A 22,797-nucleotide genomic window follows, 5' to 3' on the forward strand; every position below is an offset into this window, starting at 1 on the left:
ACGCGCGGTAAAAGAAGAAACCCGAATTGAACAAAACGACTACTCCAATACTTTCTTTTTTTTCGGTATTGCCTGAGAAATGACAACACTTTTAGGTAACTTTCTTTTCCAGTCTAAAGCCATGGTTTCTAATTTAGGGCCTTCATTATTGCATAATATTTTTTTATAGTATAACCTCTCTAATTGACTCAAATGTTTTTCGATCCAGATATGTTTGAGACTTTGCTTACTATTTAATCGTTTAACTACATCGGTTCGCAGAAGATCTTTTACAAAGCTCTTAGCATTATCTGAAACAACATCCCACTGCTTTAAATCAAAGTTCAGTTTCCCAACCTTTGCATTTTGAATAATACTTCTCTCTGATCCATCACCGTAAAAGGGCGAGATTCCTGTTAACATAATGTGTGTAATTACACCTAAAGACCAAAGATCGCATTTACTATCATAACCTCGTTGCTCTAAAGTAGCTGCCCTTGAGAAGCTTTGATAAGCTTTTCTGTTTGCTCTAAATCCAACTTCTGGAGCACAGTATTCTGGAGTACCTACAACCGTATGCATTCTTTCTTTGTTGGAATTCAAATCTTTAGCTATGCCAAAGTCCGCCAAGACAATTCTAGTGCATGGTTCTGGCGTACATAACAAAATATTATCTAGTTTCAAGTCACGATGAACAATATCTTGGTCATGGAGATAGTTTAACGCTTGTAAGATCTGAAAGACGATCAATAGCGATTCCGTTTCGGACATAGAAGTTAAACAGTCACCCTTAGCCAAGTAAGAGAACAAATCGCCGCCAGGTATCAAATCCTGGAATATGTAAAGGTGATTGTTCCTGTCACAGAAAGTATGGTAGACTTTGATAATATTTGGATGATCCAGTTTCAAAAGAATTCGAGCTTCCTTATCGAATTTATTTGGTTTCAGTTTGATAATCTTTACAGCGTAGTTTTCAGGATGATAGCAGGCATCGTCTTTCCTTTCCTTTGAATTATGCGTAATCAGAACATGACCAAAAGTGCCATTACCGACTATTCTATTTGTTATTTCCCATTGGTCTACTTCTCTTAAAAAACCCATTTGGTCTAAAAGTTTTGGGTCCAGAGAAGATTGCAAATCATCATTTATCATGAATACCAGCTGTGTTTTTTTACTGTCATTTTCCCTACTACCCTGTGATAATTCGATCACATCAGAATCCTTTAAAAGATACGTTTTATCTCTTTTTAAAAGTAAACCATTCAAATATGTTCCATTCAGAGAACAATCTTTAACGTAAAACATTGGAATGCTATCTTCATCAAAAAACACACACCAAAACACACAGTGAATGGAGGATATCGAGGGATTTGTTAGAACAAGTTGACATTCCTTGCCATTCCTTCCAACTTTCACGAGCTGATGCTTCACTATAGGTATTACCTGTTCTGTATTATAGCCGCCCACATCAACCTCCAAGTAAGCAGGAGCTCTCTGAGCGCTATTTCCGGTTGCAAGGTTGTAGTTATCCAACGGTTCCATTTGCTTCTGCTTCTTCCTGTTATCGTTTATTTCTATTATGATCTAGTAAGGAACAAAAGTAACTGAAAAGAAACAGAAGTAAAGAATTGGTCATTTTTCTCTCGTTTTATACTAAAAAGAAATAAAATAGCCGCCGAAATTTAGCCGCCATCATTCCTCTTTGCTTCAGTCAAGTTATGTACTATATCCGATATACTTTATGATTTTAAACATTTTGAGGGATGGTACAAATGAATATACAAAAGAAATACTTCTTTAGCAGAAGAGGAACAGATCAACATGATATATAAAGTAGAGGTAGTGAAGATACTATCGTTCAATTTTCTAACCACTTTACTCACTTCTTTTTATATAAGTTCTTCTGTTTAAGGTGAAGTTTTCTTTCCGAAGTGCTTTTACTCATCTGATAAGTGAAACACGACTCTACATAGTTCATTTTTCAATAATTAATCGTAGTATTTACTGCCTTACTCTGGTTATGCCCCTTTTCAAGTTGCTAATTTCTTCCTCCTCGCTTTCCTACGCAATGCGCGCACCATGTAGGAAGTACAAACAACCACCTCTCCATACTAAAAAAGGTTTTTAAAACAGGAAGTTTCATAAAGGTGGAATTTGATAGAAAGCAGGCAAGGGAAACAGCAAAATAATTGTTGTGTATACTAAAAGACTAAGCGAGAAAAGGAAGCATTACAAGAATAACGGAATACAGCATAGTAGAGTGATGTCCGAGCCAAATACACCACTGCATGCTCAACCAAATGAACAACTGGACTTGAACAAGCTGAATGATCTGGATGAAAAAGATATTGAAGATTTAAACTTGGATCCAAACTCTGATATTGATATTGCTACAGATTCTGCCGACGTGGAAAACGCTGACATAGACAATACTATATGGCAGCGTAATTGTGAACAGAAAAGAAGATATCATACACCAGAATTCAATGATGTTTATAATGAAGCAAACAACGCAATCAATGACGTAACCATGCTCGATGACGTTGACGATTTCCAGCCTAGAATCAATGTGTCTTCTCCATTTTCATCAACCACAAAACTGAGTGAATTGTTACCAAATAAACACAATGAAGCTTCACATCCAAGAAGACTGTCAATGTCCCAACAATCAAAGTTCATTTCTTATGTTGACGATCAGCTCTTACAAATCCAAAGAAAGTTTGTTCAATCCAGGGGCTTGAATATTAAGAATGGCTATGCTAGTCTCACTCCGCTACTAAAGGATATAAAATCCTTAATCGACTTTATTTGGTATTCTATTGCACATATTCCAAACTCAGACTATTTACTTCGGTCAGAAAAAAACATAAATTGCAACAGGTCCCGAAGCTCAAACAATACATGTGAATATTCCAGCTATTTCGGACAGGGATCCTATTTAATTAAAATCGCTGACGACCTCATTGATTATGTAGAGAAGTTCACATTCAAGGAGATGGAAGACTCAGAGATTAATGACACTTTATCAAAATTATTCAAACTACTATTTATTCTTGACAGGATATTCGTAATTCTGATCGATAACAGCAATGGTAAAGAGGCTTCTGAAACAGTTTCAGTCAACAAGAAAATAACAGGATTAAATGGAACTGATATTGTGAGGTTAAAAGGTATCGCCGAACGGACAAGAGTTCGCCTACCAATTTTTTTAGAATCGCAAGGTATTCATGGGTACCATTATGAATTAAGCAAAATTTACGAGGGATTCTTAGACAATGCTAATTCATTCTAGTACATCCATCCACCCAGTAGCATATATCTTTTATACTATAATTTGTAACTTTTTAGAACCTCTGTTTTACGACTCCTCTATTTTTCATGCATGTGTATATACACGTAGAAATATATACATACTTCAGTACAAAGGGGTATACAGTTCTCCCAAAGGGCGTCCTCAAATCCACGTTTTCCCATAATGCAAGTTTCCTCTATTACTCCGGAGAGTTGGCGCTCACTGATACAGCCTTGTATGAACTCAAATCCAATATCACGGTAACATCTTTAGTAATCTTGGCTAAATTGGCCAAATTAGGTCTAAGTTCATTCAAATTGGGCACATCGCTCATTACAATTTTAGTATTAGCCAGAATCGATATTATTACTTTCAAGAATGAATTCATTATCTCCCACGTTTTCAACTTCTCCAAAGATGTCAGATACTTTTCTGAATTTATATCATTCGGTATTAATACGTCCAACCTTTCATTCAATTGTTTAGATAAATCCATTGCTTGACGGCATGTATCCGTCAAATCACGAATTTTAGGTGCCAACGAGTCCGTCAAAATTTGCTTTCCCATGGTGCTGGCAATTGCTATCTTGGATATTTCCGAAGTCAACTGATTGTATACAACGCTCACCATTTTAACTACTGTTGATAATGTTTGATATAACTGAATGTCAATATTTGTCTCCACTACATTAGTATTACTGTTACTGGTGCCATTTCCATTCATTGGAGGAGGAGTTATATTTACATTAGTAATATTAATATTATTTGATGCGTTAATAATGGAGGAATTCATAACCGGGTGCGGTTTAGGTTCGTGTACCATCGATTCTTTTTTCGAATCACTGATGGATTTGTTGTGCTGAAGTAGTTGTTGCCTTGGCAAGTTATCGTTACCAGTTTTTCCTTCATTTACACCCACTTGACAACTTCCATTGCTTATTAAGTTCTGATGTCCCAAAATAGGACCATGACCATGCGCATTATTTAAATTTGGCGACAGTAGTGGAACAGCGGTACTGTTCGAGATAGACGTGTCTCCCACTAGAATATTACTGTTGGAAAGCAATGCCGACGTTGATGGTGCTCTTGTGCTTCTCGTCTTTGGCAGCAGTTTGATATTTCCACTACAGAGTGCACTGTTTGAATTTACCACCGGTCCCCCACTATTTGTGATGCTGGATGAAGTATCATGTCTTGAAAAAGAATGTTTCTTTGGAGGCTTACTTGCAGAGCTGATGGTTTTATCGTCTTCTTTGATAAAAGACCATGCATTATACATCTCCATATAAGCACACATTAATGTCATATAAAACATTCGTATGAAACACAAATCATCTTCTCGGAAAAATGTTTCGAAATTCTTCCTCAACAGCGCTATAATTTGCTTAAAACTTGTGATTATAGTAAGGCATAGCTTGATTAGCGCCTGGTCATGTGATTCGTCTTCGTTCTCTGTTTGCTGCAGAACCTCCACCAGATTGTCAGTATGCGACCTGACAGAGTACAATAATGATACTACATTTACTGCTACCGCCTTTTCCTTACAGAAAGATGCAATTTTTCTGATTGCTTGTTGGCATTCAGTGAAGCTGAATAGGAGCTTCCGACAGGATACGACCAATTCTGCATGCGATATCTTTTGATGTCCATTACTTAGCGACTCTTCTGGCAAAATTGATAGCCTCTTAAAGTAGTCGTTATATTTGGAGTGGTTATAGAGCTCTGTTCCGTTCACTGTTCCGCCAGATTCTGGTTCTACATTTCCTGTAGTAACCAAAGTTGGATTTGATGAGGTCATTGAGGTAGGTGCATTTGAAGTGGTATTTGCATTGGGGGCAAGTGAAATTATATTGTTGTCACTCATTGCTCCATTGGACAAGTTTGTATTTATAAATCCCATTCTTTTAGCTGCCCTAGATATTTTCGGTTCTGATATAGACTGGGTAGAATAATCTTTGAGATATCGCAATATGGCAATTGCCCAATATTCTTCTTTCGGGATTCCCGTATGATATGGAGTATAATTTTGTACCTGCTCAAGTTCTTCTTTAGGTATTTTATTATCCTCTAAATCTAAAATGCTAAGTTTGTTTAGTTTTGTAATCGATTTCAAATTACGTATGCTAGATACGTTATTGTCTTTCAAAGATAATACGCGTATATTATCCTGCCAAAACGGCGATATTTCCTCCGGAAATGCTTCAATCTCATTAGAGGATAGATCTAAGATCTCTAATTGAGGACACTGTGTTAAGACAGATGGGATTTCTTTAAAACTGTTATTATTTAAATCCAGATACTGCAGCTTTGATAACCTTTTGAAGCTTGCAGGTAAAGACGTTAAGTGATTTTTCCTTAAAGATAACCTTTCAACATTCTGAATATAACTAACCTCTTCGTCTGATATCGATTTGATATTAAGGGCAATCAGCTTTAATGTAGTGCCATTGGAGCTTGATTTATCTAGTGCTGCTAGTTCGGATAATATGGTGTTGCTTGAACTCGTCGACGTTTTGTCAGCAGGCAAATATTCCTCCTTTGGATCCAACGTCCTCTTTGAAGATGTCGCTACCATACGTACAGATACTTACAGGTGTAATTTGTCGAATAAGATACTACTGTAATATAGCATGAAATTTTGGCATTAACTTTATTTGCCCACCTATATTTAACGATCCAAAGTTCATCTTGTTACCCGACTGGGGCGACACTTTTTTCTTTCTTTTTCTGATCGCTATGGTTTTTCGTATTGTTTTTTCAAAGCATCATGCATAGAAACGTTAATAACAATTATATGGTAGTTATATACAAGAAATCATTATATATCGTCACAAACAGCACAAGGTCAGAAAGCTCAGTTCTGAAAAATTATTTTCATTTTAAACAATTGTGTTAAAGGAGCTTTTCCGGAACGATAATTCCATCACATTCTTTTAAAATTTGTATATCTTTGGGGTTTGGACGAAAACCTTCATCACTACTTACATCTTGCAGAAATTGGTTAATAAAACGAGTTTCATTGTCACCTAATTCCGGAGTAATGCGTGAGAAAGTAGCCAAGTTGAATAAAATTTTTGAAACCGCCAAGTTCGACACCCGAATCGCTAAATCCTCAGCCAAATGGTAGTACTCTTCAATAAAGGGAATATATTCACCCTTTTTACTCTTGTAAAGTTTATCGCAGAATCCTAACAACAACGCATTCAGCGGCGTATTATCCACGTTCCTTTTCCTGGTCTTTTGATAGGCTAGAAAGTCATCAAACAAGCCCTTCGCCTCGTCCACTGTGCCGCCCGGTTTACTAAACTCTGCAGAAATAAAGTCTGCATAATTCCTAGCATTCAGGTGAGTTCCTAACTGTTTACGGAATTGACGAATTGGCTCAATAGTGGGGCATATTGACACAAAAGCTTTAGTGATTTTTTCAACTTTTTCATACTCGGTGGGGTTTATAGAAACACTTTGTAATAGCTTAAACTCTGGACGTATATCATCTGCTTTAAATTTATAATTAGCATACATTTTAATGCTTAAAGTTTCCAAACTAGGGAATACTGTACCATCTGATGGGTAATGCTTATGATAAAACGCGTTGAATTTTTCTTCACTTACTTTTTCATCATCTAACATCAGTAACAGAACCTTGTGGAACAGTTTCATAGTTTTAACAGTCTCTCCCAATTCCTCTTTTATTTGATCATACTTTAATGGCGTCGTTTGACATAAGGCCAGGAGGAATGCTTCCTTCACTATAGGATCTTTCTTATATTTCTGAGGAAGTTCTCCTTCCCAGAAGGCCTTTAAATGGTTGAAATTCCCAGAATCGCAAAGAGCATTAACTAAAGACGCATATGATGTGTTTTTGATATCATTTCCTGGCTTGATAATACTATTCCAGACTGCTAAAATTCTATCCAACTTCTCTTTACTGGATTTGGCCCGTAGATGGGCCACTGCATTCAAAAGTCGATCCTTCAGTAACGAGGAATTTGGGAAAATCGTATTATAATGGTTATAAATGCTCACCACTTGCTCGGGTTTCTTCAAATCGATATACTTATCCATGAACTTGGTTATGATCTCTATGTTCTTTTCGCCTTCAAGCTTATCATATTGGCTATAGAGATCTCTTAAATCTATCCATCTAGGGGCGTTCTCAATTTGGTTCAAGAAATGACCAATATCCTGTACTGTGTATTGATAATACAAATCATTAAAATTTTTCATAGTTAGGTCTCTTCCTTCAAGAGAAGTACATTCTGTATTTAACATTCTTCTTATTATGTTAAAGGGTAAAATCTGACCCATTTTGTCATCGATTTGCAAAATCCTATAAAGAATCTTAATGTCCACAGTATTTCCCGGCAAGGATAGATAAGCAATAGTTGTGATGGCAATATTTTGAGTATGTGCATGAGATGAGCTATTCTGAAGTAAGATCGCTGGGTTTTCTGAAATAGTTTCCAAGTACTTGACCCATAATGCAATAACGTCTTGTGCCGATTGATTATGTAGAAGGTATTTCAAAACGATAGTGAAATGCTGAGAGCGTGCCAACTTGTATTGACACAATGTATTTAAAACTTGATAAGGATCTATTGTCATATTCTTGTTTTTATAGCTTAATTCCTGCAGAAGTTCAGAAGAAAAGTTCGCCAATAAGTGCGATCTCTCCATTAATGACGGATTCCGTAATTTTTGTTTCAACAGTTCCATTTTCTCTTTGAAATCATTGAAAACTTCATTGATATCTGAGCCTGGTGCTTTTAACTCATTCTTTAAATCCGTTGCCACATTCTGTACCCTCTCAAATGGCGACACATCTTTTACTCTAATTTCTGAATGCTCGTCATCTGTTTCATGCAACCGAACATTATTCTGCTGCGATATCGAACTTGAAAAGGTGATACATCTCCGGGAGATAATAACCTTTGAATAATCAACGGTCCTCAAAACATTATGGAAAAGCATTTGTATCCCAGCAGAAGGTTCTGGTATTCCTATGCGATGAGATAGCTGAAGCAATTTGCACAGGGCACATCTGCTTTCCTTAGTTGAACATACAACCAATTGAACCTTTCTAATATTGTCGGTTTAATCGTATATAGTGATATTACACGTAGCTTACCCAGCTGCCACCTTGAATTAGTAAATTAGTCAACGTTCAAATCTTCCATAAACAGATTGAAATATCATACAAACTTCAAGTCTGTTTCTTGCATATGAATTCTTTTATCGGCATATGTGATCTTTCGTGAATCTTTAGTAGTTTTCTACCATAACGTTGTTACATCAGCCAACACTAAGCGAGATCATGTACTGCTAAAGCGACAATTTGTTTACTACTGCCTTTGACTTTTAAGTTTGTTTAAAAAGCTTCCGTGTTCTTTCAACTCATTTATACTAATAATTCTACATCAGCGGCTAAATGTTGTTGTTTTCCAATTTTATCTATAGTGATATGCCAAACGTCGGCGTTCTCGGAGAGCGTTACCGACTGTGTCGTCTCATCCGCTCTGCACCGCTTTTTATTTGTATGGGGTGCACGGATAACCGATGATAAAGAACCAAGCGCGGTTGCAACTGAAATTTTTTTCACTACTGTCGTAAGGCACAATGGTATATATATACTCAAGGGTCATCTCGTTTTTTAGTATCTTCCCTCATATTCCGAATCAAACATATATCATTTCTTCTTGACAGTAAAGAAGAATTATCAATTCTAACATTGTCAGCAATCAAATAAACGCCATCATTAGTCATAGCTGGCTCATAGAGCTTTATTCCTGCTGTTGCCATTAAGCATATAAACATGAAGTAGAGAAATTTCAAGTACACAACAAGTAAAGGTTGATATTCTCATTGATTGTTTTTGAAACAATCCTGTTATCTCATAAGTACTCTTTTCCACTCGAGTCAATTTGAAATGGGTACATTTATCTCGTCAGCTATACCCACCTTACACCTCGCTATACATAACGGGTGCAAGGGTTTTTATTTTTTTAGATTATTCTTTTTCGAAGGTTTTGATAGTATGTGAAAAAGCCGACGCAAAAAAGCAATGATACCGCCCGATGAAATTTTTGAGGAAAATTTTTTGAAGAGCCATGCGATGAGTAGTCAAAAATTTTTCTTCTTTTCCTTTTCTTGCACTCTTGTTACGACTAATTTTCCTCCTATGTATTTTTCATATTCTTCACATGGTTTCGCTCTTCTCTTTTCGCTTGGCTTGATTTAATTTTTAACGTACGTCCTTTTGTAAGCTGTTATTGTCCTTATTATCAAGTATTTCCTTCTACTCCCCTTTTTTTTATCAGTTAAGGTTCTTGGTAAATTCTATTTCGAATAACCAGAAAAACAAAAAGTCATTGATTGACTATTTGACTCAAATTGCAAAAATTATAACTTTTCTTTTCTGCATTCCATTATTGAAGACTTCGCAATAATAGTTTATCTTCTCTATTATTTTGTCTTTTCCTTTACATTGGAATATAATTTAAGTTTAATTTTTTCTATTCGCTTTTACTTTTTTTCTGTTTTATTCTTTTCACCTGGTTTGAAGTGCCCTTTTTCTTACTACCTTCCCTTTTTACCCTTTTTCAGTCACTTCTGTGTCAGCAAACGGAATTATATAAACGTCAGTGAAAAAAACTAATAAAATAGAAAATAAACGAGCAGTCAATCAACAACGGAAGAAATATTGGGAGGTTTTAACTAATTTTTCCAGCTTATTTCAATTTTCATAAACCGAAACTTTTTTTTAGCTTTTTTCTTTACTTTGCTATAATTTTTAGAAAAGGACTAAAAAATCCCAAAAAAAAGAAATCACATAAAAAAATTGTTTAGAATAACCTACAATGGCATTGGCAAATTCCAGGCCTTTGCAAATACCAACCCTAGAGAATGAAATTCTCCATAACTCAAATTCTCCAGTATTTCAAGTGAATTCAATGGGGTTTACGACAAGGGCTGACACTATTTCTAATCCAGGAACTGATCTTATTGGTAATCAGCCGGGAATTTCCCTTGATGATAGTAGCTTATCCGGTTCTTCGTTTTCATCGCAGGAAACCAAGGCCTCCAAGTCTAGAAAGGACTCTGGTGTTCCTAAAAAAGACAATCCTCTATTAGAAATATCTAAATTAATTCCTGTTACCGGTGAAAGACCCAAACCCGAAAATAGAGATTCACCTCTGGATGATGATGTCCTTCATGCGGTTTTTATAATATTATGGGAAATGGACCCAACTCAACAAGGTATGACTGTTAAACAACTGTGCGATTTGCTTCTGCAAAAGCATCCGGATATGTCCAATTTATCAACCAAGTTGTCAAATTTGATATCAGCAAAACTGAACGCCTATGTCAAGAAGATTGAGAAGGGTGAAAAGACATTAATCTATGCTTTATCAAGAGAATGGTCGAATTCATCACCTAGAAGGATGCTTTATATATACAGAGGTGTACTATCTCCTGATTATAAAGAACATGCTCAAGCTGTCACAATGCAACTTAAACAACAATTAGAAATATCTGGTGATCCAAGCGACTCCAATTCAAATAACAAGAGAAAAAGAGAATCCAGCAGTAACCAACTAACTAACAGTGAATCTTTCACAAATTCGATGACTGACATGAAAAGCCTGTCTTCTAACAGTTCTTTTTCAAAGAATTTGAATGTAGGAAATTTGGCATTTTCTTTGAGTCCAGAATTCAACATACCTTACTCTACCTCCCCGGTGTCACTAAATCTTTCTCCATCAATGAGCAATAACCAACAGCAATTACTGTCATCTAGCGCAGCACCGAAGGGTAAGAAAAATAATAAGAAAAGAAATTACACAGATGATGATGATATTGACTCAGTGACGGACTCAAAAAAGACTAAAACCGCAAAACCTGGAAAGCAAAGCAAATCTTTATCCACTCCCAAAAAGGTGCCTTCTTCTACATCGCTATCTGCGTTTGACGGTTCCAAGAATATTTCGCCAGATTCTTCTCTCTCTCATGGTACATCTTCAAGTACTTATGTTACTGCAGCTGCTGCCGCGCCAAGACTTTCCAAACTTCTGCCAAAAAATGGATTCAAGAAAAATTCACGTAGTTCCTCCGAACTGGCAGCTATTCATAAAGTAATCTCCACACAGACTCCAATTGAAAGTTCTTCAGAGAGCTCTGTGTACAATAACAGCAACAGTAGCAATAGCAGCAGCAGCAGTGGTTCGCCGGTGAGCAGTTCCGCTGCTGCTTCTTCCGCCGAATCGTTGTCCGACCTCAATTCAAGTCAGGATAATGGAAAAGAATCAAACCCAGGTTCCCAAGAACCACGAAATGAAGTTACGAATTGGATGAAAATTGTGAGAAATGGATTTTTGACCCATGATATTGAAGCTCCAGAATCAATATCATTAGATGACCTAGATAATATATTCAATTGATTTTTTTGTCTCCTTTACAAGAGCTTAACGGCTACCTACTTCGTTATAGTTGTTTTTTTTTTCGATTGACAGTAACCGTTACTCTCATCGGACAATTTTTTAGCTAGTTCTAACTTTCACAACAATGTTTAAATAAGTAAACAACTAAGAGCAAATAAATGAAAAACAAATGAACCGTTCGGGGTGAAATGATTTACTGTTAATAATTGTACAATCATTTTAAAAGTAGCCTCAATTCATATTCTGAACTAACTGGGTTGAAACGCTTTCAAAGACAGCGCTTGATTATCCCTTTAGACTTCATTTGGTTCGGTTATTCCGGATATATACAGATTGATGTTCTTTTACCCCACAGTCAGTTTATCCGAAATTTGCGGGAGGCTTTATTTTTCGTCATCCAGCGATCTCGATTTTCATGACTGACAGAAAAGAAAAGGTTAATTGAAAAAATCAACTTTTTCAAGGGGACTATTAATGATTTGTACTTGATCATATTCTTTACTTTACTCTATTTATCGATATTATATAGAATAAGGAAGCTAAGCAGGCAAGGAAGAATTCGGTGCAGGAAACGGCAAAATGATTAAGTTCACCGGCAAGAACTTGATTAGAGGCTTGCAAAAGACGATTTTGGCAAAGCCTAGTCATTTGACTGTGCAGACAGCTCTGATGAGAAAGTTTAGTTTTTCATGTAGGGCGTTGAACCAAGCAAGTCTCACTGAAGATGAAAAAGAGCTGCTAAGTGAACCAAGAGCGCGTGATTATGTGGATGTTTGTATTGTTGGAGGAGGACCTGCAGGATTGGCAACCGCAATTAAACTGAAACAACTAGATAATGCCTCAGGAACAGGTCAGTTGCGTGTTGTTGTCCTTGAAAAATCCAGTGTACTAGGTGGGCAAACTGTTTCCGGTGCGATATTAGAACCGGGAGTGTGGAAGGAGTTATTCCCTGATGAAAAGTCCGATATAGGTATTCCGTTGCCAAAGGAGTTAGCCACTCTGGTTACTAAAGAGCAATTGAAGTTTTTGAAGGGAAAATGGGCCATAAGCGTTCCCGAACCATCCCAAATGGTTAACAAGGGACGTAATTATATTGTTTCTTTGAACCAAGTCGTCGGATATTTGGGAGAAAAGGCCGAAGAAGTAGGTGTTGAAGTATATCCTGGCATAGCTGTTTCAGATCTCATCTATGATAAGGATAATGCGGTGAAAGGTGTAATCACTAAGGACGCTGGTATTTCAAAATATGGCAAGCCAAAGGAAACTTATGAACGTGGGATGGAATTTTGGGCAAGACAAACTGTATTAGCAGAAGGCTGTCATGGTTCCTTGACAAAACAAGCCATTAAAAGATATGATTTGAGAAAAGGCCGACAGCATCAAACGTATGGATTGGGTATTAAAGAAGTTTGGGAAGTCAAACCGGAAAATTTTAACAAGGGGTTTGCAGCGCATACTATGGGGTACCCGTTATCCAATGACGTTTATGGTGGTGGTTTTCAATATCACTTCGGTGATGGACTGGTTACTGTAGGTCTTGTCGTGGGATTGGATTACAAGAACCCTTATGTTTCACCTTATAAAGAATTTCAAAAAATGAAACATCACCCGTACTATTCCAAAGTTCTAGAAGGCGGCAAGTGCATTGCGTATGCTGCAAGAGCTTTGAATGAAGGTGGACTTCAGTCCGTACCAAAATTAAACTTTCCGGGCGGTGTGTTAGTAGGAGCTAGCGCCGGCTTTATGAATGTCCCAAAGATTAAGGGAACTCATACTGCGATGAAGAGTGGATTGCTTGCCGCTGAAAGTATCTTCGAATCCATAAAAGAATTGCCTGTGTTGGAAGATATCGAAGACGAAGATATCAAAACGGAAATGTTCTCTAGAGAGTCAATTATCAACTTGGAGTCATACGAAAGTGCATTTAAAAATTCATCTATATATAAAGAACTATATGAAGTGCGCAATATCAGACCATCGTTTAGTGGGACACTTGGCGGATACGGTGGTATGATTTACTCAGGAATTGACTCCTTGATATTGAAGGGAAATGTTCCTTGGACACTGAAGTTTGATGAGAAAAACGACGGCGAAATTTTGAAACCTGCTGCCAACTACAAACCGATAGACTACCCTAAACCGGACGGTGTACTCTCTTTTGATATATTGACATCCGTGTCCAGAACAGGTACGTACCATGATGATGATGAACCATGTCACTTGAGAATTCCCGGACAAGATATGGTAAAATACGCCGAGAGAAGCTTTCCTGTTTGGCAAGGTGTTGAATCAAGGTTTTGTCCAGCAGGTGTTTACGAGTTTGTCGAAGATAAAAAATCACCTATAGGCAAGAGACTTCAAATCAACTCGCAAAATTGTATCCATTGTAAAACTTGCGATATCAAGGCACCTAGACAAGATATTACGTGGAAAGTACCGGAAGGCGGAGATGGACCAAAATACACACTCACTTGATCTTGGGACTCATTATTTATTTATTTTATTCTTTCTTTTATCTAATCTATATTTATTCATATAAAAGATCTCTTCTTTAGCCGATAAATTTTTCAGCTTCAATGAATCTCACAAGCACTTTAGAACCTGACTGTAAAAGGGGGTGTCCAGCAACTGATTGCATCCAGGTGTTCAAACCTTGTCTTCTTTCTTCAATGACCTCGTTACTAAATCTATTACTCAAGAGAATTTTGCCTGGTAAATGAGGTACCATGACTTTTGGATGATTAAGCATAGCAATTTCCTTGATCAAGCATTTGCGAAAGAATTCAAAGTCCGAGTATCGTCTTCTTACTTTCGAGACCCTCTTGTGGAAACTCGGCAAGTTTGTACGGCATATTATCTCGTAATCTGTAAACATTCCTTTCGAATCCATCCCATTTGGTATGTGCGTTTTAGGGTTATGCACCTCAATCTCTAGGAAGTTCTCAGGTTCAGCGTATATTTCACTGAAACTAGGCTCCCCATGCCCTTTGGAAAGTAGAGACTGTTCTGTGAACCCAAAGGATTTGAATTCTCTTGGCATAATTTGTATTGATGGATTGCGCTACTCAGCTTTTCTTGGCATGCCTTTTCATCCACTAGGAAAACTTGTTTTAATCAATTCATTGAAGATCTGCATATAAATAAATATCACATAGTACGTAATATCTATCGAGCCATATTCAACCTCATTTATACCATCTAGAGCATGTTATAGCACAACTAACAAAGGGAATTATTACCCTTCATACTCCAATGCCCCAGTAGAGTACAGAAATATCAAATTCTCTGAAAGCAACCACTGTTACGTTCCCTCTTCTATATCCGCGACAGAATTAGTGTGGGGCGGTCCCTTAAGATTACTTCCGAAGATTAAGCTTCCCTAGCTGATATATACCGCGTTGACAAAGAAGAGAAATAAGGAGGTATAGGAGACAATAAAAGAGGTGAAACTGACTTGAAACATCACGATTGTTTGCTCGTGTAATGACCGATAGGAATTTTTTACCACAACAGGGCCATGTGCCTCAAACATCGCTCCCGGAGGAACTCAATTCCAGTACCATTAGTATGCCAAGTCAACACCCACAACAACAACATCTGCATGAAAAGGAAGAAGAGGTAGAGGAGGGGGAAGAACACACAAGAATACCTGTTTCTGAGGAGGAGTTTCGAATGGTGCAGGAGCTGCAAGCTATCCAAGCAAGCCATGATCAATTAAATCTACCGCCTAGTCGAGGGTCGTTTGAAGGCGAAGATAATGGCAATAGCGATGGTGCAGAGGGAGACGTAGATGATGATGAGGAGGAGGAGGGTGAGGAGTATGATGTATTTAGGAACGTTGGTCAAGGGCTGGTGGGCCACTACAGAGAGATAATGATACGCTACTGGCAAGAACTGATCAACGAAATTGAGTCCACGAATGAACCTGGATCCGAGCATCAAGACGACTTTAAATCACATTCACTACCATTTGCAAGGATTCGCAAAGTTATGAAGACAGACGAAGATGTTAAGATGATTAGTGCGGAGGCTCCCATCATTTTTGCCAAAGCATGTGAGATTTTTATTACAGAGTTGACCATGAGGGCTTGGTGCGTGGCGGAAAGGAATAAAAGACGTACTTTACAGAAGGCAGACATTGCAGAGGCGTTGCAAAAGAGCGATATGTTTGACTTTCTCATTGACGTTGTTCCTAGAAGATCACTGCCTCAATGAGAGTTGCTCGTTATACAGCTACCATTTGACCGTACACCACAGCTAAGCATCTGTTGGAAAAAGAAAAAACGCAAATTTTTTCATTATTTTTTTTCAAAGTATATTTGGTAGCAAATTAGCGATGAGATGTCGAACCACGACTACTACTACTACAATTACACAGTTTCGAATACTTCGTGTTTGCAATCTAACTGATACATCGTCCTCTGGGCAATCTAGATCACTGTATATACTATAGATAATATTTCCAGAAAGAAAATACTGCACATATAAAGAAATTGTTAGCAGAGAAATCATGAAACATCCGTACGAGGAATTCCCTACAGGATCCAAGTCGCCATATAATATATCTAGAGGAGCTCATCCTGGCGCTGTTTTACTTTCGCCACAATCATCTGCTATAAATAGCAATAATCCAGGTAGTAGTAATAAACATAACCAGGGCAATTCATCTGTGGCCACGAACGTTTTGTCTCCTCAATCCCACAGCATGTCACTTAATGACATGCTTGATCAGCAACCCTTCATGCTAGAATCCACAGGGAATAGGGCTCAGCCGCTCCAGCAGCAGCAGCAACAGCAGCAACAGCAGCAGCAGGCGTCATTACCTTCCCTTAATATTCAACCAATATCGTCCACAGCAGCTGGTTCTGCTATCGTTTCCCCCATGATGCAATCTCCAAAAGCATTGGAATCTACTTTATCTTCAACTTCAATGTATCTGGATTCTTTTCAGAGGTCTTCGAATAATATCTTAAGCCTTCCATCGCAAAGTGGTTCAATTCCCTTGCCGCAATCACGTCAACCACAACAGCAGTCTCAACCGTCATCCCAAAAAAATGATTCCAATATGGGTATCAATTTTAGTCAAGACATTAACCAGTTATGTTCTTGGATATCAATGCTGAATAGTAGCCAACAGAATACTGTAATGGATAATATACTTTCCATCTTGAATGATGATGTTTTGAAATATACGAAATTAAAATTGGACACTTTAACAAACACTTCTTTTATCTCGCCATCCCTACCTGCAATAGCATCACCTATACCTAATAGAGATGACACTGAGATTTTGAATATTGATTCTGTTTTTTCTTCTAGTCCTGTTGCCAATGACCCTGAAAGTTCCGATAATTTACTGTATCAAAATTGGTCGCCTCAGCCACATTCAATACCGGTCACCCAACCCATTTATGATAACATCACCGACCCCAGTCAAAGGTCTAAGTCAGCTGAACCCCATGCTAACTCCAGCCCAAATCTCATTTCCGTTCAGAAACAATTCAACAATGGTAACAATACAAAATACAAAAAGTTACCATCAGACAGTCCCAACTATCTCTCCTACTCGCTTTCAACTTCCCATTCTTTTTTCCAACCAAAGCAAAGATCGAACATGGGAAATGAATATAACTCTCATCATCATCATTCATTGCATCACCCTCTGCATAACACAACCTCATATTTTTCCAATACTCCAAAACCATCCGGAAGTGAATTGAATAAGTCAAATCAAAACGTATTCAATATTACCAGTACACATCCTAAGAACGGTGCGACAAGTATCACCTCAACATCCACATCATCCAACGGAAACACACCTCTATCGAGTAATTCTTCAATGAATCCAAAGAGTTTGACAGATCCCAAGCTTTTAAAAAATATACCAATGTGGTTGAAGTCATTAAGACTACATAAATACTCGGATGCTTTAAGTGGAACTCCATGGATTGAATTGATCTACTTAAATGACGAGACTTTAGAAAAGAAAGGTGTTCTCGCATTGGGTGCAAGGAGAAAATTATTAAAGGCTTTCGGAATCGTTATTGATTACAAAGAACGTGATTTAATTGATAGAACTGCTTATTAAAACTAGCATACTATGGCTGATTTTTTTGAGGTCGCATAAAGATTCAGTTTTCTCTTATTTACTTTGCATATACCAATACAAGAACCATATTTTATTTAGTTTGTAATTTCAACAAAGTTTTCTACGGAGTTTAATATTTTAAAGCACATTTTTATTCTCCGGTTCAGAGCATCAAGCTAGTCCTACTTTAATTCAGTGATTACCTGACGTTGATTGATAGAGTAAAAAGCCGCCATAGAATGGGCTATCATTATGCGTGATGTTAACAGTGAAGAAGGAAGAAAAGGAAATGGGTAATGAATTTTAGCACGAATACTTCACAAAATGAAATATAATAGTAGTGACGTATATAATTATATGTTTATACAATGAATGATACAATGATTTTAATGTTCTTTCTATTGTGATTTCTTATGTTGCATCCAGTATTCTTTGTTTATTTTGACATTATCGCTTAAAAATTCCAATTTAGAGAATTTTTGACTTAATGCGTTGAAAAACACCTCAGCGAACGTATTGATAAAAAATATTTGACCATTTGGAATATACGGATGGCTTTTGATAATATCATCAGGATTAGTCACGTTCATGAGAATGTCTTGAATAGAACCCAAATCCTCCTTTGGAGAATCAACATTCTTGTATGAATCGCCAAAACAATCTTGTTCTGGGCGGTGAGCTTTATGAAATGATTCCAAGAGAGCACAATCATTAAACTCCAAAGTGATCAGGTATGCCCAACGTGCTGATATTGACAAAGGTCTCGTCACATTAGAAATATCAGCAGCTTTAATAATAAGAGATATCAAAGTAATTTGTTTCATAGGTTGTTCGTGCATTAATCTGTCCTCATATTGAGAGTGCAATGCCATATCTGTAGCTAAAATGGCCTCCGAGATAAAATTGAATTGTTTTCTCGAAATAGATAGCAATTGTGGCCAATGATCCGATAATAATTGTTGAAATAACTCCCTATGGAAATTTTCCAAGATGGAGACGTTCTTGAAATTTTGTGCAACCTCCGATTCGCAGTTACACAATAGTTGATTGTTAGTACCAGGATGACCGACATCATGACCTATGGCAGCCATACATAACAGTAGTGTTTGTACAGGATTGTCCTCGAGAAGATATGTACACAATTGCCATGTAGCTTGCATAACGTCAATAGCATGCCTGAAATTGTGAAATTTGTTTACTTGATGGTAGGATGACTCCAAAGTGAATAATAGTAGCAGCAACTTATTATCTGCGATGAGTACTTTCGCATCCTTAGATAACTTTTTGATAAGCGTGAACCCGCACCAAATCAATTCTTGAGTGCTTAACGATAAAGCACAGAAGTCCCAAGTTGATAAAATATTCCAATAATGTAACTCGTCCTGAGAGATTTTTTCTAATGGATCTGATAAGAAAGACATAAACTCGATGTTGCGAATCAACCTTGGCACAGATGCCTTGTGTAATTGTTGTGCCTTGGAATCATTCAAATGCAATAATAATGTGTAAATATTTGCTTCACATGCTTGAGTGGGAATAGAATTTCCGTTAATGGTACCATAGTTCTTTTTATTAATACCGTCTGGGATGTCATCGTGATGGTGATACATCCAGTGGTTAATTCTTGTTATTCTGTTCCGACAGATATTATTTTCACGCTCAATGCATTCAAGACGTTGCAAATTTTCCTCTTGTGTATGATCAATTGCAGAAATATTAAAAGATGGGAAAAATCGCTTGAACAAAACATTTAATTGTCGCACAGATAATTGAAATTTCGAAGGGTCATACAGAACTAAAGATACACCCGTTTCAAAGTTATGAGCGTTGGGAAAAGACGAGACCCTGTCTCTGTACAAATCAATCATTAGAGAATCTAAATCATGAAGCTCAATTATTCTATCGAAATAGTGTTCATTCCGTATAATTGTTTGAGATTTTTCAATCTCGTGCATTCCTATCAAAAAAAGGGTGGACATATTGATACCGTATTACTGTTTGATTAAATGATAGTAATCTCTAGAACAGTCTTTATCTGCTCTAATTAATGGCTAATCAGCGCCAGTGCAAAAAATAAAGAGGGACGACAAAAGAATCGAAAAGAAAACGCAAAATAACCTATAATTTGTGCTGAAACTAATAATGACAGCAAATGATAAGAAAACCCACTTTATTTTGAATATGCGCTTTTTAGATCAACCTTCCTCGCAATGATTATAGCTTTCGTTTTGCAAGCGTTTCCTCTGTAAGCTCAATCTTTCTTCTTTATAATGCTTGAAACAAAAAGAAAAGAGAAAAAAAATGCCCAGTAAAAAGAAATTCCCGGAGAGTAGAAAAAGAAACGTTTGACTGAGAAACAGTCGTGGGACCCTATAATCATTCTATACGAGTTCAGCGGCCCCTGCAGATTACAGAGATAATAGAGCCTATTGTAGTATTCATGAATATTAGAGTATTTCTGATATTTGTACTAAATAAACTTGATAATTTACATACAACTCGTAAGTTTACAAGATCTACTCAACTTTTTCCTTGGTTTCTTCCAAAACCTCCTCAACTATCTCTTCGATAGTGGTGAAGTCATCGCTGGCATCTTCCGGTTGGACATCAAATATCTCGAAATTCATAGATTCTTTCATTTCTTGTCCAATCTTTTCTCTATATTCAGTCCATTGTTTTAATAATTCACGTTGATGTAAAATCAAATCTCTCATGGCAGTGTCAGCTTCCATGGCGTCTTGCTCTTCGAACTGGGCAGACCATTCTCTCAGATTCTTTTTGACCTTTTTCCTCTCAGCATTAGGTAAGATGGAGGCAGGTCTTGGTCTCCAGGCAAAATTCTTGAACCCACCAATGACGTCTTCTTTAACTAAATTACCGGCAATGTTGAAAATTTTGTAACCATGCTCCACCTTGTGCTTCAAAGAACTTGACCATGCTGTAACATATCTTCCGGATGGGTCCCAAGTGATATTTGTGGCCGCAGAGTAAGAAGGATGGGCGACATCTTTCAAAGAGGCTGACACGTCATTGTTGTCGTTGATATTCTTTTCGCCCGGGTAGTCCATATCGTAAAACTGTAAGTCTGATCTACGCATGTTCGGACCTACTAACGCACCAACAACGACAAATCTGCCTGCTGGAGACCAAGAAACGGTATTGGCAAAGGTTTTTGGAATTTCTTTAACCAAAGTCCATCTCTTGATAACGTTCTTCGCAGTCTTTTCTTTAGTTTCTGGGGCGTAAAATCTGATTGTATTGGCTGGGATAGCATAGTTCATATCAGCAACCTCATGAACAGAAATTGTAACAAATCTATTTCCGTGAGGTTCCCAACCAAACTCAAAGACACTATCCTTCAGTTCAACTTTTTCAACTGGAATATCTCTTTCGGTCAATCTACAAATTTGCAGATTACTGAATTGAGTCTTACCAGATTTAGTATGACGTTCCACATTGAAGCACAGGAATTCAGCCTGGCTTTGCCAATGTAAAGTTACGTTAGATACCTGGACTAAGTTAACGGTCTTTAGTACTCTCCCACGTGGAACTTCAACAATCGTAGCGGTACAAGCGGAGTTATTGGTTTCTGGAGTCCAGTAAGCCAATAGAACAGAAGGCTCGTCACCACTTCTGAATGGTTGTAACTTGACACCTTCTGGAGCAAATGAGAAATCCCTGATGCCAGAAGGTTTCAAAGCCTTGGCTTCCAGTGGCATAAAGTTTTTGGTAGCGTCATGGACTACTAAGCTATCTTTGACCATACGAGCACAATATTTATCATTGTAAGACCATCTGACTAAAGGCCACTTCAGATATGGGCTCTTAATCACTGGGAAAGTCGCCATCAACAAACCGGAAGCAATATCCCAAATGCATAATTGATGACCCTCATTTTTCTTGGTAAATGGTGAGAATTCGTTATCTTCTTCTACAATAATTGCTTCGGTCGAGAAAGTGACCAAGTATTTCTCATTTGGAGAAACAGAGGAATTTCTTACGTCTGGGTGATAGAATCTTCTCAAACGATCAAAATTTGGACCACCCCATGCAGTAACACCTTGTTGATGGTAAGAAAACAAGTAGGTACCCTTTGGAGAGAATCTGACATAATTAGTAGACCAGTTTTCTCTAGATTCTACTAAAGAATCTTCTTCGTTGAAAATCGAGTTCCAAAAAACACTTGTTTTCACGTCATCTTGTAATACAAATTGATCTCTCACTTTATCATCCATTAACCAGGATTTCAAGGAACTAGATGGAACGAATGTTGGCATATCCGGTTCCCTGAAGTCAGCGTCGAAGTCGTCAGAATTATACCTTTCAACATCTTTCATGGTATAAAGGAATAAACGATGTTTCAAATCCAATCTTTTACCATGGAAACTTTTGATAATTTTCTTAGCGTCGTTAATAGATCCACATTCTACGAAAAGAAAACCTTTTGTTTTACCGGTACTCTCGTCAATTGGGAAGTCCATATTAACGACTTTACCAGCTTTAGAAAACAAAGAAGTCAAAGCTTTTTTCAAAACAGGAACTTTGGAAGATGGAATGACTGGGGCACCATTTACGACTATGTATTGATCGAAATTGAATTCTTCCGTAATCTTGTATTGTTCTTCCAGATCGGAAAAATCAATATCGTCGACAGGAATATCTTCTAGTTTAATATCTTCGAACGTCTCAGTAGCCATTTCAATTATGTTTGACCCTTTTTAACTGTGTATTTCAAGACACTTTCAACCTAGAAATTATTTGAATAGTCTTTATGAACATTATTTTTAGTGTGGAAAAAGAAAATTTTTCACTCGCTAGCTATTTTGAATGAGTGAAAGAGGGTAATGAATATCAAGAAACTGGAAGTATCAAACTATTTCAGATGATAATAATAAGATGGTGTAATGAGACGTTTATCTAGTTACGTAGAATGTAAAGGGGAGGTACTATATATGTATTTTTGCGGGTTTATATGTGAGTTCATATTCTTTTCTACTCTT

General features: G+C 37.2%; 11 protein-coding genes across 11 annotated transcripts; 5 read left to right on the forward strand and 6 right to left on the reverse strand.

Annotated features, from left to right (window-relative positions):
* Window positions 1–39: 39 nt before the first annotated feature.
* Window positions 40–1,521, reverse strand: MEK1 (serine/threonine protein kinase MEK1; the record flags this gene model as incomplete). Its single annotated transcript, XM_056225982.1, has 1 exon — window positions 40–1,521. One exon carries the CDS (start codon window positions 1,519–1,521, stop codon window positions 40–42), a length of 1,482 nt encoding a protein of 493 aa, XP_056079746.1.
* A 721-nt stretch (window positions 1,522–2,242) lies between these two features.
* On the forward strand, window positions 2,243–3,271 carry TFB6 (TFIIH complex subunit TFB6; the record flags this gene model as incomplete). The annotated part of the gene is made up of 1 exon (XM_056225983.1): window positions 2,243–3,271. One exon carries the CDS (start codon window positions 2,243–2,245, stop codon window positions 3,269–3,271), a length of 1,029 nt encoding a protein of 342 aa, XP_056079747.1.
* A 199-nt stretch (window positions 3,272–3,470) lies between these two features.
* SOG2 (Sog2p) lies at window positions 3,471–5,846 on the reverse strand (the record flags this gene model as incomplete). Its single annotated transcript, XM_056225984.1, has 1 exon — window positions 3,471–5,846. The coding sequence occupies one exon, from the start codon at window positions 5,844–5,846 to the stop codon at window positions 3,471–3,473; it is 2,376 nt and encodes a 791-aa protein (XP_056079748.1).
* Window positions 5,847–6,163: 317 nt separating this feature from the next.
* MSC6 (Msc6p) lies at window positions 6,164–8,242 on the reverse strand (the record flags this gene model as incomplete). The annotated part of the gene is made up of 1 exon (XM_056225985.1): window positions 6,164–8,242. One exon carries the CDS (start codon window positions 8,240–8,242, stop codon window positions 6,164–6,166), a length of 2,079 nt encoding a protein of 692 aa, XP_056079749.1.
* Window positions 8,243–10,128: 1,886 nt separating this feature from the next.
* GDS1 (Gds1p) lies at window positions 10,129–11,709 on the forward strand (the record flags this gene model as incomplete). Its single annotated transcript, XM_056225987.1, has 1 exon — window positions 10,129–11,709. The coding sequence occupies one exon, from the start codon at window positions 10,129–10,131 to the stop codon at window positions 11,707–11,709; it is 1,581 nt and encodes a 526-aa protein (XP_056079750.1).
* A 579-nt stretch (window positions 11,710–12,288) lies between these two features.
* On the forward strand, window positions 12,289–14,184 carry CIR2 (electron-transferring-flavoprotein dehydrogenase; the record flags this gene model as incomplete). The annotated part of the gene is made up of 1 exon (XM_056225988.1): window positions 12,289–14,184. The coding sequence occupies one exon, from the start codon at window positions 12,289–12,291 to the stop codon at window positions 14,182–14,184; it is 1,896 nt and encodes a 631-aa protein (XP_056079751.1).
* A 76-nt stretch (window positions 14,185–14,260) lies between these two features.
* Window positions 14,261–14,749, reverse strand: SNX3 (Snx3p; the record flags this gene model as incomplete). The annotated part of the gene is made up of 1 exon (XM_056225989.1): window positions 14,261–14,749. One exon carries the CDS (start codon window positions 14,747–14,749, stop codon window positions 14,261–14,263), a length of 489 nt encoding a protein of 162 aa, XP_056079752.1.
* A 443-nt stretch (window positions 14,750–15,192) lies between these two features.
* On the forward strand, window positions 15,193–15,924 carry HAP5 (Hap5p; the record flags this gene model as incomplete). Its single annotated transcript, XM_056225990.1, has 1 exon — window positions 15,193–15,924. The coding sequence occupies one exon, from the start codon at window positions 15,193–15,195 to the stop codon at window positions 15,922–15,924; it is 732 nt and encodes a 243-aa protein (XP_056079753.1).
* Window positions 15,925–16,219: 295 nt separating this feature from the next.
* On the forward strand, window positions 16,220–17,797 carry VTS1 (Vts1p; the record flags this gene model as incomplete). Its single annotated transcript, XM_056225991.1, has 1 exon — window positions 16,220–17,797. The coding sequence occupies one exon, from the start codon at window positions 16,220–16,222 to the stop codon at window positions 17,795–17,797; it is 1,578 nt and encodes a 525-aa protein (XP_056079754.1).
* A 398-nt stretch (window positions 17,798–18,195) lies between these two features.
* Window positions 18,196–19,776, reverse strand: PDE2 (3',5'-cyclic-nucleotide phosphodiesterase PDE2; the record flags this gene model as incomplete). The annotated part of the gene is made up of 1 exon (XM_056225992.1): window positions 18,196–19,776. One exon carries the CDS (start codon window positions 19,774–19,776, stop codon window positions 18,196–18,198), a length of 1,581 nt encoding a protein of 526 aa, XP_056079755.1.
* Window positions 19,777–20,313: 537 nt separating this feature from the next.
* On the reverse strand, window positions 20,314–22,494 carry PRT1 (translation initiation factor eIF3 core subunit b; the record flags this gene model as incomplete). Its single annotated transcript, XM_056225993.1, has 1 exon — window positions 20,314–22,494. The coding sequence occupies one exon, from the start codon at window positions 22,492–22,494 to the stop codon at window positions 20,314–20,316; it is 2,181 nt and encodes a 726-aa protein (XP_056079756.1).
* Window positions 22,495–22,797: the final 303 nt, after the last annotated feature.

This window comes from Saccharomyces mikatae, assembly GCF_947241705.1.
Source record: "Saccharomyces mikatae IFO 1815 strain IFO1815 genome assembly, chromosome: 15".
Classification (NCBI taxonomy): Eukaryota; Fungi; Ascomycota; class Saccharomycetes; order Saccharomycetales; family Saccharomycetaceae; genus Saccharomyces; species Saccharomyces mikatae.